This window comes from Stegostoma tigrinum, chromosome 8 (genome assembly GCF_030684315.1).
Source record: "Stegostoma tigrinum isolate sSteTig4 chromosome 8, sSteTig4.hap1, whole genome shotgun sequence".
In the NCBI taxonomy this organism is placed as follows: Eukaryota; Metazoa; Chordata; class Chondrichthyes; order Orectolobiformes; family Stegostomatidae; genus Stegostoma; species Stegostoma tigrinum.
Window position 1 is genome coordinate 39,839,740 of NC_081361.1, and position 16,052 is coordinate 39,855,791.

A 16,052-nucleotide genomic window follows, 5' to 3' on the forward strand; every position below is an offset into this window, starting at 1 on the left:
CCATCAAGAAGGCAACTATTCCAAAGACTTGTCTTACTGCGGCATATGAGTTGTTCCTGGCATAGAATTATTGTTGCATTTGCCTACATAGTAATATTTCTATCCCCACAATCTCCTCCAACCCTATCATCTGCAGTGATATCTACGCTCTTCTAGTTCTGACCTGCTGAACTCCAACACTGGCAGTCATGCTTTCAGCTGCCAATGCCTTCAACTCAAGAATTCCCTCCCTAGTTATATACAACTTTCTACCTCACTTTCCTGATTTTGATGCTCCTGAAAACCTATTTCTTCGACCAAGCTTTTGGTGATCTATTCTAAAATCTTTTTAAATGTGACAATATCAAATTTTTCTAATCATGTTCTTGTGAAGCACTTTGGAATATTTTATTTTGTTTAAGGCACTATGTAAATATAAGTTATTGTTGCTGTGCTGGACAGGGAATTCCAGAGTTTTAGACTGGAGAGATGGTGTGGCTGGCAATGGTGGAGCAATTAAAATTTGGAATATGCAAGATACCAGATTGGAGCAAAAAATCGTAAGGGATGCAAGGCTGCTGGAGATTACAGAGACAGAAAAGCGTGAGAGCCTGGTAGGATTTACAAGAGTGAGAATTTCAAACTTGAGTCATTGCTTGACTCAGAGACACTATTCATCAGTGAGTACAGGAATTATAGCTGAGTGAGACTTTTGGGATTAATACAAAGGCAGCAAAGTTCTGCAGGCATAACTGACAAAATATGGCCAATCATTTAATGTAGAAATTCAATTGTTTTATGAAATAAAAAGAATTTCATTTCAGACAACTTTTAATAAAGTGTATTTTGTGACTATAATTTTGTGGATGAGTCAGCCTGAAGCCAATCAAGAGATTGCACTAAGTCAATCATTTAACTATAGTATTTTACCGTGTGCGAAGGAATAACCATGATTCTGAAAATAGAGATAAACTAAGGAGATGTATCTTTTTTGTTTAACATATTCAAAAGAATGGTAAAGCAGGAATAGATTATTTTCTACTGAATTCTGTAATTTACCTTGACCTAGATTGCTTAACTCGTAGGTTATATGTGCTGCATTGCCAGTAACAAAACATCTTGTTCACTTCCTGGATCTAATCATTGATTTTCTAGATAACACGCAGGTAAAAACATACTTTGGCTTTTAGATGACATTGATCTGAAGAGAGAGTTAGGATGTGCTGAATCCAAGTAAAATACCTAACTTAAAAGTGCAATATAACAGGACAATGTATCCTGCTAGGAAAACATTTTTTATTCTGTTGTGATGAACAAATTACACCTAAAAATCAATATAGAAAATGTTTATGATATCAAACTTTCTGCTCATATATCTTGAACAAATATTATAAAAAAGATTTGTGAAATTTTGTGCCATCACACATGTCAAAACTACAATCTACAATTTGTCCTTTCAACTAATAGTGTCAGAGTAGAGCTTCTTAGACTGTACCTCAACATTGTGCTTTAATATTAAGCTTAGAAAAACACACACCCACTGCCACCAGACATATTTATGTAATACTTTTATTACCAAGTTGTTCAACCTCTTGGAAAATTTGAAAATATAACACCATTTTGCGTTGAATGTAAATACATAAAGTTGCCATAGTCCAAACACAGGCAACTGGTGGTGGTTTAACCTCAGAGTCACTGTGCCTCAGGAAAGGGAGAGGTTGAGAAGGAGTGTCCTTAATGATAGCCTCAGCCAGTGTGGGTATTCAATTCATACCTTTGGCATTACTGTACACCATAAACCAGCCATTCAGTCAACTGAGTGAACCTAATTGTAAATATTTGAAAAATAGCTTGAAACTGCTGAAATTCAGTTCATTTGGAACATTTCTACCAGGCAGACAAATGGACTTCCATTCTATCAGAACTTGATATGGACTCCGTTTGTGAAAGATGAAAACACAATGTTGCAATCTGCTGAAACATTTTACAGCACATTTTCAGATGACATGATTATTAATATTTTGTTTAACAAAGTGCATTATTCATTTTTCTTATATCAACAGGCTTATACTCTTCAACAAATGGACTGAATTTGCATAGACAGAAAACGAATAGTTGCTTTTTGTGCAGTAAGAGAGCACCTCATAGTGAGTACAAGGAAAAATAAGTTTTCTAATAAATGAGCACCACAGATAAGTATGAGTTGAGTTGCAACTCTGACTATTTAGTAGCAGAAGTGACTGAATTGCTTTTTAACAAATAAAATGAATTTGAGGAGCAATCATGTCAGCTGATTCTTGAAACATTTAGTTTAATTTGTATTAATCACATTGTGAATATTTACTAATTCCTTAAATATGTACTTCCCTTTAATAAAATGTTTGACCAAATGGCCCTTCCTCTCTGACCCTGTTTGAAATGTGGAGTTTTTGCCGCTACCAGGAGCAGGAATAATGACAGGTATGCATCGAATTTTGTGCTGCTGGCCTACATATCAGTCCCTTGTCTCCATCCTGTTCCCAGGCCATTTTACTTGAGCCAGTCTTGTTAATGGAATTTCAAGATCAATTGCTAAAGGCCACCTGGACTTTACAGTCACCTCCAAGTTCCCACAGTGGTAGGAAAGAGTCAGTTTCCTGGAGGTTACCTCCTGATAGCAGACTGGTGGGCAAGCACCCCAAGCTGACTCATCATGTCTGCCTGTGTTCAGTTACAGTTGGAAGCCTCTCTGTGAAGAGGCTCCCCCCTCACTGTGGTAATTGGCTGCAAAGACCGTCTTTATTTTAGATTTATAAAGGTTGGTGAGAGAGGGTAGTACATTTTGAGATGTCCTGTCCCTCATCCACCTGAAAGGGTATCTTGCTGTTACTGTAAGCATTTACTCTATTATGAAGCTGAGGGAGGAGGGGGAGCTCATAAAAGCAAAATAAAGCAAAATTATTTCAATCTAGTCTACTGTATCAGCACCTCATATTTGTAGCTGTCTTTACATTAGTGAAACCAAATGCAAATTGAGTGTCTGCTTTGCAAAACACCTCCACACTGTCCATAGGAATGACACAACCTTCCTCTTGCCTACCGTTTCAATAAATCACCTTGCTCTGATGCAAACATTTCTGTCCTGGGGCCTGCTAGAACATTCTATTGAAGCTCAATGCAAGCTAGAGGAAAACACCTCATTTTCTGCTTGGTACATTATAGCCTCTGGGACTCACTATTGTGAATTCCATAACTTTAGAGTATAAGAACAAGGTTCCAATAAATTTTGGTATCTTCCATTTACTGAAGACAATGATCAGATATGGTCATCAGTGTGAGTGCGAAGTAAGCAATAATAAATATAAAACAGCTCCTTTTACAATCCCCCATTTAAATCAATAGGGATCAAGCAGGATGTAAAACCGATTGTAGATCTATTATCAACTTGTTTTCTATTACCATCCAAGATGACTTTCATCCTACCAGTTGGACATCAACATCTATATGGTTCGTGTTAAGTAAAAGGAAAGAGAACTATGCATTTTTTTTTCAGTGTGCAATATGTGCCACAAACACAGAATAAATTAACGAAGGGTTTTTGTTGACAGTTAAAGGAGATTTGGAGGTATAATAAAACAATAACATATTTAGATGGTTTAACTATTCTAAGAAAAACTCGGATAAAAGTAATATATGTGGCTAATATTGGGAATTATGTTTAGAAAACATTCAGTCAGCTCCCTAGATCAGAAATTTTCCAGTCCACAGGAAAAGAAACCTGACTTGATATATTCCTGGGAAAAGGAAATGGATTTATGACCCCCTGAGATGCCGTCAATCAAATCTAGCCTCAAAGATAGTACCTCCAGTAGGATTCCTATGATACTGTATTGAAGTAGTAGCTTGGGTGTACTGTAGTGGAATCATTACTGGACCATCAATTAAAAATTTTCATAGTGAGCATGAGAAAAGTGGTTGGAAGACATTTCTTTATATGAGAGCATGAATGCTTTTCCACAAAGTTGTAATTAAAGCAGAGATTGTTGCATCTTTAAAGAGGAAAGAAGACAGATACAGCAGTCTGAATTAGTTTTGAATCATTCTTGTAAAGCATGGACTCAGTGGGCCAAATAGTTTGCTCCCTCGATCCTAAATGTCTATGGTTCTTTCACTGATTGCATTAACGTCATTTGTCTTTCTTGAATACCATATAGATTCAAAATAATTGGCTGTCATAAATGTAACTGAACAATTATAGTTAGTATTCAGCCAAATTTAACTTTAATCCACCCTTCAGTCTGCAATTCAAGCTGTCTTTGAAACATTTATAATGAATTCAGTTGAGTCTGTGATATTTTTAAAGCTGTAGTTGGTTTAAATCCCTGTGTATTGTGACAAGATTTAAAAGGACATTATTTTTAATCATTCAGAGGATGTGGGCATCACTGCCTGGGCAAGTATTTTTTGACCATCCCTAAATGTCCTTGAGAAAGTGACATTGAACTGTCTTGTTGATTTTGACCCAGCAATGCTGAAGGAATGTTAGTATATTTCCAAGTCAGGATGGTTTATCTCTTGGAGGGCAACTTATAGCTGGTAATATTATGAAGAATCTGCTGCCCTTATCCTTCTAAATGGTAGTAGTCATGAGTTTGGAAGATATTGTCTCAGGAGGTTTGGTGAATTTCTGTCGTGCATCTTGTAGGTGGTACACACTGCTACTGCTCAACGTTTGTGGTTGTGGAAGTGATACCAATCAAGTGACTGTTTTCTCCTAGATGGTGTCAAGCTTCCTCAGTGTTGTATTTATCCAGGTAAGAGGAAGGGTTCCATCACACTTATGCCTTGTAAATGGTGGACAGGCTTGTTGAACTCAGGGAGTCAGTTAGACATTTCTGAATTCCTAGCTTCTGACTTGGTCTTGTAGCCACATTATTTATATGACTAGTCCAGGTCAGTTTCTGGTCAATGGAAACCTGCAGGATATTGATAGTAAAATATTCAGCAATAGTAATGTAGTTGAATGTGAAGAGTAATGGTTAACTTTTTTGGTAGAGTTGGTCATTGCCTGACACTTGTGTGGTGTGAATATTACTCCCCTCTTATCAGCCCAAGCTTAGTTATGGCCTAGGTCTTGCAGTATTTGGACAAAGAATGCTTCATTATCTGAAGAATAGCAAATGGTGCTGAACATTGTGTAGTCATTGGCGAACATCCCCACTTCTCCCTTTTGTGACGGAAGGGAGGTAATAGATGAAACAGCTGAACATTGCTGGGTATAGGACACTACTCTGAGGATCTCCTCCAGAAATGTTCTGGAGCTGAGTTGAGTGGCCTCCAATGACTACAACCATCTTCCTTTGTGCTAGACATGACTCCTATTCACCAAGTCAAACATAAAATATTATAATTTCAATACAGTTACATTCACAGAATGTTTTATTTTAGAAAAACTAGTTAAAACATAGAATCCAGGTTTGAAGATGTTTTTCTGTATGAAGATGTATTTCCCCAAACTTAATTAAATCAATTGTGTAAGAACATAAATAATTTGCAAATGTTGGAAATCAAATTAAAAGAACTAATTAAAAAATACACCTCACACTAGCCACAGAAACTCTCTCTATAGTATTCTGCCTGGCAGTTTCCTATTTTTTAGAAGCTTACAATTTCTTTTAGTTCTTTTTACAGATGCCGTGTACGTTCAGCATTTAAAAATTCCATATTTGACAGTGTAGCTGCTAGTTATCAGGTTACTTGCTCAGTTTGAGTTCAGAAGGCTTTGTATGTCAAACTATTATCCATAATTAATTTACACACCATATGGTTGAGAGACGAACTAAAATGTCAGACCCATAATTGCACAGCGACGTGACAGTCTGATGGGTTCAGTAAAAAATTAATATAGTAATACAAAGATAGTGTTAGTGCCTCTTTGCACAATAATGATCAGAAATCCAAAAATGAGTCAAAGTAATCTTAAAAGCTGATTTACATATACATCACCATACGCCTCCTTTGTGGATCCATCAATTACATTTTATACAGTTTTGTCATTCAGAAGCAATAAATATCAGGGGCCAGATTTTCCTGTCCCAATTGTTACGACGGGGAATGGCCAAACCACTCCAGTAATTAAACTAAAACAGAAGCCCCAATCTATTATGACAGGATTCGGGGTTCCACTCTAACAACTACCCCTGAAACACCCAGAGAAGCTCATCTTTCCCATCATAATTTATTTTAAAAAGCAGTTAAAAGAAAAAAAAATCACTGATTTCCACTTTACAAGTATCAAGAAACATTTATTTAACCCAACAACCACCAATAGACTGCTAACTACTCCCTACCTGGTCTAAATTCTACTGGAATGCTGTTTAAATAAAGACAAGTCCCACTAATCTAAACCAAGTTAATAAGAAGCAATAAATTATAACATTTCTCCAAGTTCACACAGACTGTCTTCTGGAATATTTTGTTATCTCCGCCCTCTTCACAAATGCCTTTCTTTCATTAATTCTGCTGTCAGGGATGTTTTATCTCTCTAATTTCTTTAATGAGGACTTTGAGCTATTTAATTAGATGGGCTTTCTCTGAGAGCTGAATGGTGCTAAGTCTGGGTGTTTCGGGTGTAATTATTAGAGTGGAACCAAGACTCCTGTCATAATAGATTGGGGCTTCTGTTTTAGTTTAATTACCAGAGTGGTTTGGTCATTCCCCATCGTAACAATTGGGACAGGAAAATCTGGACCCTGATGTGCCAAGTCTGGCAGGTGGCGGACGACTCTCTCTTTAAGATGGCAGTTGGCTCTCCCTGATTTTCCAAATGCCCTCGTCTTATATACCCGTAATGACATAATCAAATTCTTATAATATGATTAGTTTCAGGTTGTCAAAATTCTGGTGTTTTATCTGCCGCCTATCAGGCTTCTTTGATAATAGTGTGGAGCTGGAGGAACACAGCAGGCCTGGCAGCATCAGAGAAGCAGAAGAGTTGATGTTTTTTCTGAAATTTTCTGAAGAACGGTCCCAACCTGAAAGGTCAACTTGCTTGCTCCTCTAAAGCTGCCTGGCCTCCAGCTCCACACTGTATTGTCTCTGACTGCAGCATCTGCAGTTCTTGCTATCTCTGAGGCTTTTTTGATACTCTTGTTTCACTTTTTGAGGCTCTCTGTACTGGCAACTTCAACTGCTGCTCACAGACATACATTTTTTCTTAATTTTCAAAGTACAGTCAAGTGCAAATCTCTTAAAGGAACCACACATTTTAACTTTCTGCCTTCCACTTCACAATTACTCTACCCAGCTTCGTAACACAATTAACAAATTTTGATTTTCCTGAGGATGGTGGGGTGGGTGAGAGCAAGGGGATGTGTTAGCAAATTGAAGTCATCTTCTACCCGCATGAATTGAATAGTGTGAAGTCATCAGCAAAGCTCATTAAGAGTAAATCAACTGACCTCACGGGGTAATCATGGGGGTAAGTAGCTGTAAGGAGCTCTCTAAAGATAACCAGCTGCAACCTGACAGCAACAAGGTTGCTGCGCTGAAACGGTTTTAGTTAAGGCAAAAACATTTAGACAAAAACTTACCAAACAGCAATAAAATGTCTTATCCAACCTTTCCCTAACCCAACCCATGTTTCAGCTCTCTATTTGTCCTGGTCAATTTGAAAATTAGGATCCTCTCGCCAAGCACAGATGACAACCACATCTGGGCCAGAATATGATCACCTCACTGCTGTTCTGCAGCCACTTTAATCACCACCACCTCACTTCAAAATCCCTAACCAACGCTAGTCATTTACTGGCAGAAGACCCGTATCTGGGAACTTCAGGCTATACACCTGTGAAAAGCATGCTTCACACCATGTTGGAAACAGAGCTGTGTTCACAACCTGGAACTGAATATGTGACCTGATTTCTGCCTCCAGAGGAAAATCCAATCAACAAATAAATAAATATTCTGCAGTCAATTTAGATTCAGACAAATTAAAATTAGAGTTATAGCATATTATATGTTAGGACTATTCAAAAAGATAACCAGAGATTGCTTCTAATAATTCTGTCGGGTTTGTTTCTCACTATGCAGAAATCTTTTCTGAGGGATCATCAGGATCAACTAGACGTGCGCTCATTTCCAGCCTTGGAATTTCAAGTGCTGCAACAAATAAATGCTCTGAAACGTTAGCATCTATTTCACCATTAAAGTGAGTGTTATCAGATGGTACATAAACAACATAATTAATTTTATTTGCATAAATGCATTTTATTTTGAAATTCAAATTTAGATCAAAGAATTAACAAAATGTTTTGAACTCTGAAAGGTCAATTGTATTTCTTTATCACATTTCAAAATTTATTTTCCTTCATAAGCAAACTTTTCTCCCATACTGTAGTAAGTCTTATGATTGGAATTTTATTTCTTGTAGGTATGGCACCATTGAGTATCCACCAATATCGAATGGCTCCAGGATTTACTATTCCCCTACAAGTGAAATAGACAAAATAGAATCACCAGTTTTACCCAATCACTTTTATAGTACCAGGTCATTACTGCGAGGTAACATTGATAAAAGCAACAATAATGCACAGGTGAGCACCAAACTGAACTGGAATGAAAGATGAGATACGGAAATGCCTTGTAGTTAATTATTTTCACCTATTCATCATTTGAGATATAAAATTAACAACTGATCTAGCATCCACTGCCAAAGAGGAACAGGAAGACTGCAATAGTCAGCAGCATGTATTCATGAAAAGTCTAAGGCAGTCGGACATTTAACTGAAGAATGAGATATGTCTGAAGGATTAACTCTCCGGCACTAACCGGAAGAATATCTTCAGTTGGGAGAAAGGCTGGGTATAGATGCTTAATAAAATCAACACGGTTTAAAATAATTTAAATGATTAGAATCTAGATTATTAACTTTGTAATTAGCAATGAATATTGCCAATAAATAATAATTCACTTAGTCTCCTAGGCAAATATTGCAGGGGGTCAGGTTAGTGCTGTAGACACATGGGTTTAAATCTCACCATAGTGAATGATAAAATTTAAATTCAGTTAGTAAATCTGAAATGTAAAGCTCGTCTCAATGTTGCTTACCATAACAGCAATTGTCTTAAAAATCCATCTTGTTCACTAATTCCCTTTTAAGAAAGAAAATCTACTACCCCCAACTAGTCTGGCCCACATGTGACTCCAGACCCACAGCAATGTGATTAACCCCATCTCTTCTCCGTTACACTGATGACTGTATCGGCGGCGCCTCGTGCTCCCAAGAGGAGCTCGAACAGTTCATCCACTTCACCAACACCTTCCACCCCAACCTCAAGTTCACCTGGACCATTTCCAACACATCCCTCACCTTCCTGGATCTCTCTGTCTCCATCTCAGGCAACCAGCTAGAAACCGATGTCCATTTCAAGCCCACCTACTCCCACAGCTACCTCCTACCCACCTTCCTGCAAAAATTCCATCCCCTATTCCCAATTCCTTTGCCTCCGCTCCAGGATGAGGCATTCCACTCCCGTACATCCCAGATATCCTCATTCTTCAAGGACTGCAACTTCCCCCCGCCCCCGTGGAGGTCGAGAACGCCCTCGACTGTGTCTCCCGCACTTCCCGCACCTCATCCCTCACACCCCGCCCTCGCAATAACTGCCAAAAGAGAATCCCCCACCCAACCCCACCAACCTCCGGATACAACGCATCATCCTCCGAGACTTCCGCCATCTACAATCCAACCCCAGCACCAAAGACATTTTTCCATCCTCCACCCTTATCTGCCTTCTGGAGAGACCACTCTCTCCAGAGCTCCCTTGTCCACTCCACACTCCCCTCCAACCCCACCACACCCGGCACCTTCCCCTGCAACCGCAGGAAGTGCTACACTTGCCCCCACACCTCCTCGCTCACCCCCATCCCAGGCCCCGAGATGACTTTCCACATCAAGCAGAGGTTCACCTGCACATCTGCCAATGTGGTATACTGCATCTGCTGTACCCGTTGTGGCTCCCTCTACATTGGGGAAACCAAGCAGAGGCTTGTGAACCGCTTTGCAGAACACCTACGCTCGGTTTGCAATAAACAACTGCACCTCCCAGTCGCGAACAATTTTAACTCCCCCTCCCATTCCTTAGACGACATGTCCATCCTGGGCCTCCTGCAGTGCAATAATGATGCCACCCGAAGGTTGCAGGAACAGCAACTCATATTCTGCTTCGGAACCCTGCACTCCAATGGTATCAATGTGGATTTGACCAGCTTCAAAATCCCCTCTCCCCCCACTGCATCCCAAAACCAGCCCAACTCATCCATGCCTTCCTAACCTGTTCTTCCTCTCACCTATCCCCTCCTCCCACCTCAAGCCGCACCTCCATTTCCTACCTACTAACCTCATTCCGCCCCCTTGACCTGCCCGTCCTCCCCAGACTGACCTAACCCCTCCCTACCACCCCACCTGTACTCTCCTACCTACCTATCTTCTTTTCTATCCATCTTCGGTCCACCTCCCCCGTCTCCCTATTTATTTCAGAACCCTGTCCCCATCCCCCTTTTCTGATGAAGGGTCTAGGCCCGAAACATCAGCTTTTGTGCTGCTACGGTGTTGCTATGTTCATCCAGCTCCACACTTTGTTATCTCAGATTCTCCAGCATCTGCAGTTCCCATTATCTCTAGTCTTCGGCAGTGTTTGCTGACACCATCAACTGTAGACAACTATGCACGCATGGGTTCAAGCACCAATGTCATCACATACATTTTATATGACAAGGAGAGCCAGGACCCAGGATGGGCTGTCGCAAGGATGACCCAGCAGCCAGGCAGGCCTCTCCCCATCTGTTTCCCTTCTACATTCCCCTCAGCTGTAGACTCCGCACCAAACTCCACCTCCACCCCAGTTTTCTCCCTGCCTCCCCCTTTCCCTTCCTGAGTCTTCTCAGTCTCTCCCACAACCCCATCCTTATCTCTTGCCCCCACCCTCCCAATCTTCTCCCCCACCAATCTCTTCCCTCTCTTCCCCTACTCAGGCTTAGGTTCCCCCTGTCCCCACCGGCCCATTCCTACCCACCACCACAAACACCGTGAAATCTGGTGCGTGCACAATTTAAAGCAACACACAGCAAGCATATGTCAGTGTTAGCAAATGCAACCTTGCTGTTAACTGCCCTATGAAAATGGCATAGCAATAATCAGTTCAAGGGCAATTAGAGATGTGCAACAAATGTGGCCTTGCCAGCGATGGCCATATTCCATGAAAGAATGAAAATGCTTCAAAAACAAAACTTGAAGTAATGATATATTTGCCTACACCAAATCAATTAGAATAGTCAAACGTGGTCCTACGCTAAAGTAATCGGAAAGCTTTAGCATGAGATAAAGAATTCTATTGGAGATATGAACAAAAAGAAATACGTGTTACCTAGTATACAAACATTTCCAGGTGTTCCATCAACTATGTTATTGTGTCTGCACTGAGGAGACATATTGCTTTTACTCATAAACAATGTGCCTCTTGATGCTTTGCCACCTCATCCAGACTTTTATTGCTTTAACAATAATACCCTCTTCAAAAATACATCACCACATTCTTACCTGTATAGAAATACATCCTCCGATTATATACCTATTGTGTGATCATATTAATTGCCCAAATTTTGCTGTAATAATAATAGCAAGACCATCATTGTTCACTGTTATTACAGTATTAATCTGGCAGAGGCAAAACTTACAGTTAAATAAAGAAATCCAGAGAGATGGTCGGAGATCTCTTACCCTTCCACAAGGAGTGGTGTTGCAGTTCATGCTCATAGACTTGGTGTTGAAATCACTGTAATGACATGAAGTCTGGGTACTTGCCCACTCGTTCTGCACTAAAGACAGCTGGGTGAATAGGTGAGTGCATAACATAATCACTGCTAAACAACTGCCCTAAAAAAAAGTTTACAAATAGCAGACTGGATGTTGTTGATTGCCAGCAAGTCACATGCGGGGATCAAGAGTAGAAGATGACCCCTTTTAAGCAGTGAGGTAATGCAGGTCACAGCCAACTAACAGACCTTCATTGGAACAACCAAACCATTAAGAATGGAACCCTGCCCTCAAGACTTGCTTGTACAGTCACGGGATTTGCATCTCAGTAGCCTCATCTGTGCTAATGCGTGCAGCTGTGAACGCTGAGGCTTAAGTTCCGGGGGGAGGATGCCACAATGGTCAGACATTCTTGAAGCGCACTAATGTAGATTAAGGAGAAGGGGTAAGAAAGGCTAGGCCATTGGTGTGGAAAAGGTATTGCAATTACTGATAATGCCATTGTTGCAAGGTAGTCATTGGCATCGGAAAGGATATCAAGTGAAGAACTAACCACATCCTTTCATTCTCTGAAACCGCTCCTATATACCAAATATAATGCTTCATTTTTGCCATTCATCGTGTGGGATTCAGGGAGAGCTAGCCAAGTGGGTACAAAATTGGCTTGATAGTAGGAGACAGAGAGTTAATGTTTAATTTCACATTGGAGACCTGCAACCAACTGTTTTCCGCAAGGATTGGTGCCGGGTCCACTTTTTGTCATTTATATAAACAATTTGGATGAGAATACAGGAGACATAGTTAGTAACTTTGCAAATGATATCAAAGTTAGTGGTATAGTAGACAGTGAAGAAGGTTATCTCAGAGTACAATAGGATCTTGATCAACTGGACCAATAGGTTGAGGAGGGGCAGCTGGAGTTTAATTTAGATAGATACAAGGTGTTGCATTTTGGTAAGACAGTGAGACTTACGGGTTCGGATACATAGTGCCCTGAAAGTGGCATCACAGGTAGACAAGATGGTGAAGAAGGCATTTGGCATACTTGCTTTCATTGGTCAGAGCGGTGAGTACAGGACTTGGGACGTTACGTTACAGCTGTACAAGATGTCGGTAAGGCCACATTTGGAGTACCGATTACAGCTCTGGTTGCCTTGCTATAGGAAGGATATTATTAAACTGGAAGGGGGCAAGAAAAGATTTACAAGAATGACATTACCAAGACTGAAAGGTTTGAGTTAGGAGGAGAGGCTGGATAGGCTGAGACTTTTCTCATTGGAATGTAGGAGGTGAGGCATGACCTTTATTATAGTTTATAAAATTGTGAGAGGCATAAATAAGGTGAATAGCCAAAGTCTTTTCCCTATGTTAGTGGAGTCCAAAACTAAAGGGCATAGGTTTGAGGTGAGAGGGGAAAACTTTTAAAAATGACTTGAGGGACAAATTTTCTCACAGAGTGGTGTATATATCAACGAACTGCCTCAGGAAATGGTAGAGGTAGGTAAAATTACAATACTTAAAAAAGACATTTGGACAGGTACATGACTAGGAAAAGTTTGGAAGGATATGGGCCAGATGAAGGAAATGGGACTATATCAGTTTAGGAAACCAGGTCAGTATGACTCTGACTCCAATTCTGCTCTTGCAAAGGGAGATTTTGAATAACTCCAAAAAATACATGATGTCAAAGCAGTCCTAAAAGGGATTATATTTTTAACGATTGATTTTGTTTGTTTGAAAAATGAGATAGACTCTAACTAGAGAAATTCAAACTCGTCCTGCACACTAAGAAAATTATTAAAATATTTTCAAATACAGTAATTAACTTTCAAAAGTAGAAATTACATATTGAGCACTGATTTGTAAAGTGTACCTAAATTTAGAAATATGATTGTTTCAAACCATTCATTTGTACTTCCTATTTCTAAACCGAGAATGTTTTCTAAAAGCAGATTTTACATTTAAACACAACTTTGGACAGAGCAATCGAAGCTGCAAACAGCATGAAGAAAACCACCAGGAGGATGATTAAGATCTTGTCTGCTGACTTGGCCAAAGCTGAGTACTATAAATATTTGTATGATTTCTAATATTTTTCTGATACTGTAAATTAACCTAATTTGATGGGTGGTGTAATATTTAATATGAAGTGTAACGTGGAATATGAATTCAGTACTTTTTTCTCAAACAGTGCATTGATTTGTAAGATTAAGAGCTAAAGTTAGATAGTTTTTGCAGATTTTGGGCCCTAGCTCTAAATACCTTATGTCTAGGACCTCATTGATCACTCGTGATTGGAAGTGACTCATCAGATGAGATGTGAGGCACCACTTGTTTCACCAAGATGTTCAGTGACAAAGTTGTATTTGTGTCATTTACTCACTGACTTTTGATGTTCGGGTGACTCTTTATAATTTTTCAAGATAGGTTCAAGCAGATATTCAGGCAGACTGCCAATTTATGCCCTGGTTTGTCATCTAACGTATATGTGCAAAGTACCCATTCATAAAGAAAAAAATTGATTTTATTAGAAATACACAACTTTTGTCTCACCTATCATTAAAAAACACCAGCACCTTAGCCAGTAAAGATGAAGACAACTCCAGCTGTCACCATTACCGCCCTGGTAAAATGCTCACCAATGATCTCTTCAACTAATGCTTCATCTCTCAACTGTTTTCCTCTCAAGGATTATCAAATATACACATACCACATGACTCTCTGCCTCCCACTGTTAGCACATTTGTCAAAATAATTTGGTGGTGTCCAGATTTCTATGCATTACATAGCTCAAAAGGGCATTCGTGATTAATGATCCTGAGTAATTGTAATTGCAGACGATATCTCTTCTTGCCATCCTCAACCTCTCTGCTTCATTCAGTCGATAAGTATCTTTTTCCATCCTCATTTTTCAGTGTATTACTGTTGTAGCCACTTCAGTCCTTGCATCTCCTTCGGTGGCTTCTCACATAGACAGTTTGGGTACGCAATTAAGATCAGTCTTCAGTGTTTTCTTATTCCTAATCCGTATCACTATCATCTACAATTCCATGATCACGCGGTTTGAAGAACTACAGTGTGAGAAACTTGTTTAATATTTAAAATAGCAAGAAGCCTTTTCAGACTCTTAGTTCCAAAATACTATTACGTGTAATAAATTTTATATAAAGAAATCAAACAAGATTATTTTAATATAGTATCTGAGATGTAAAAAAATTAAAAGAATTCCAGGAAGAAGAAAATCATGCAAGGTTGTGTTAAAAGCTGCACTGAGATTCCTCACTTTATTCTATACTACAGCCCACATCCATGTATTCTGTACACAGGCTAGAAGCACTGTTATAATCTCACTTGTGAATATATTATATCTGCTTTGCATAAATATATCACTTGTTAAGTCTATTTGAAACAGCAATTACTTTGGCATGGTTATGTGTTCGCATGTTAATTCGTGGAAATTACTATTTATTATTTTTGGATATTTCAAATTCATTTTGGAATAAACGACTTTATTTATAAACAGAATCTCAGCCCTGATTCTTTTCTTCTGTACCATATTGGTGACAACAGCTTATAAAACGCAACCAAAAATAAGTAAGCACAATTAAAAGGGAGAGAACAGTTTAGGTTTGAGTGGCTACCTTTGACATTTAACAAAGTGTGGTATGGAGGATTCCTACCTAGTGAAATTTAAGTCATTGAGAATCAAGGGAAAAATCTTTACTAGTTGGAATTAACCCTGGTATAAAGGGAAGTGGTTTTGGAGGCCAATTACTTCTACTGCAGGAAAGCACTGTGGTAATATCCTAGGCCCCAACCATCTTCAGCAATAGTTTTTCCTCCATCAGAAGTCAGAACTGGGGATGCTTGCTGATGATTACATACTGTTCAGTCTCACTTACTCCTCAAATATTGAGGGAATTCATTTCCATATGAACAAGACTTGGACAGCATTTAGATTTGGACTGATAAATGACGAGTAACATCCATTCCATATAAATGCCAGGTAATGACCATCTCCAACAAGAGAGAATGTAAACAATTCCTTCTGCCACTCAATGGTTTTACCAACATTGAAATCCCCACTATCAACATTCTCAGGGTTACTACTGACCAGAAACTTAATTTAGCAAGCTTATAACTACTGTGGTCATGAAAGCAGATCAGAGGCTGGGAATTTCTGTCGCAAGTAACCTACTATGTGACTCCCCAAAGCCTGTCTACTATATACAACATATGTCAGGAGGGTGATTTCATATCCTTCACATAGCTAAATAAG

The 16,052-nt window shown here is 39.3% G+C and overlaps 1 protein-coding gene across 5 annotated transcripts in view; it reads left to right on the forward strand.

Moving 5' to 3' along the window:
* Nucleotides 1-15,222, forward strand: part of LOC125456082 (uncharacterized) — an 81,506-nt gene extending 66,284 nt beyond the window's left edge. For 3 of the 5 annotated variants that reach the window (XM_048538776.2, XM_048538778.2, XM_048538777.2), the window contains exons 18-21: nucleotides 2,043-2,126; nucleotides 8,050-8,167; nucleotides 8,390-8,552; nucleotides 13,726-15,222. In XM_048538776.2, coding sequence (XP_048394733.1) covers nucleotides 2,043-2,126; nucleotides 8,050-8,167; nucleotides 8,390-8,552; nucleotides 13,726-13,863 — 503 coding nt within the window. In that variant the 3' untranslated portion in view covers nucleotides 13,864-15,222. Of the gene's footprint in view, nucleotides 1-2,042; nucleotides 2,127-8,049; nucleotides 8,168-8,389; nucleotides 8,553-11,667; nucleotides 11,858-13,725 lie in introns of all 5 variants that reach the window. The other 2 variants (XR_007248385.2, XR_009446055.1) reach the window with 2 other exon arrangements.
* Nucleotides 15,223-16,052: the final 830 nt, after the last annotated feature.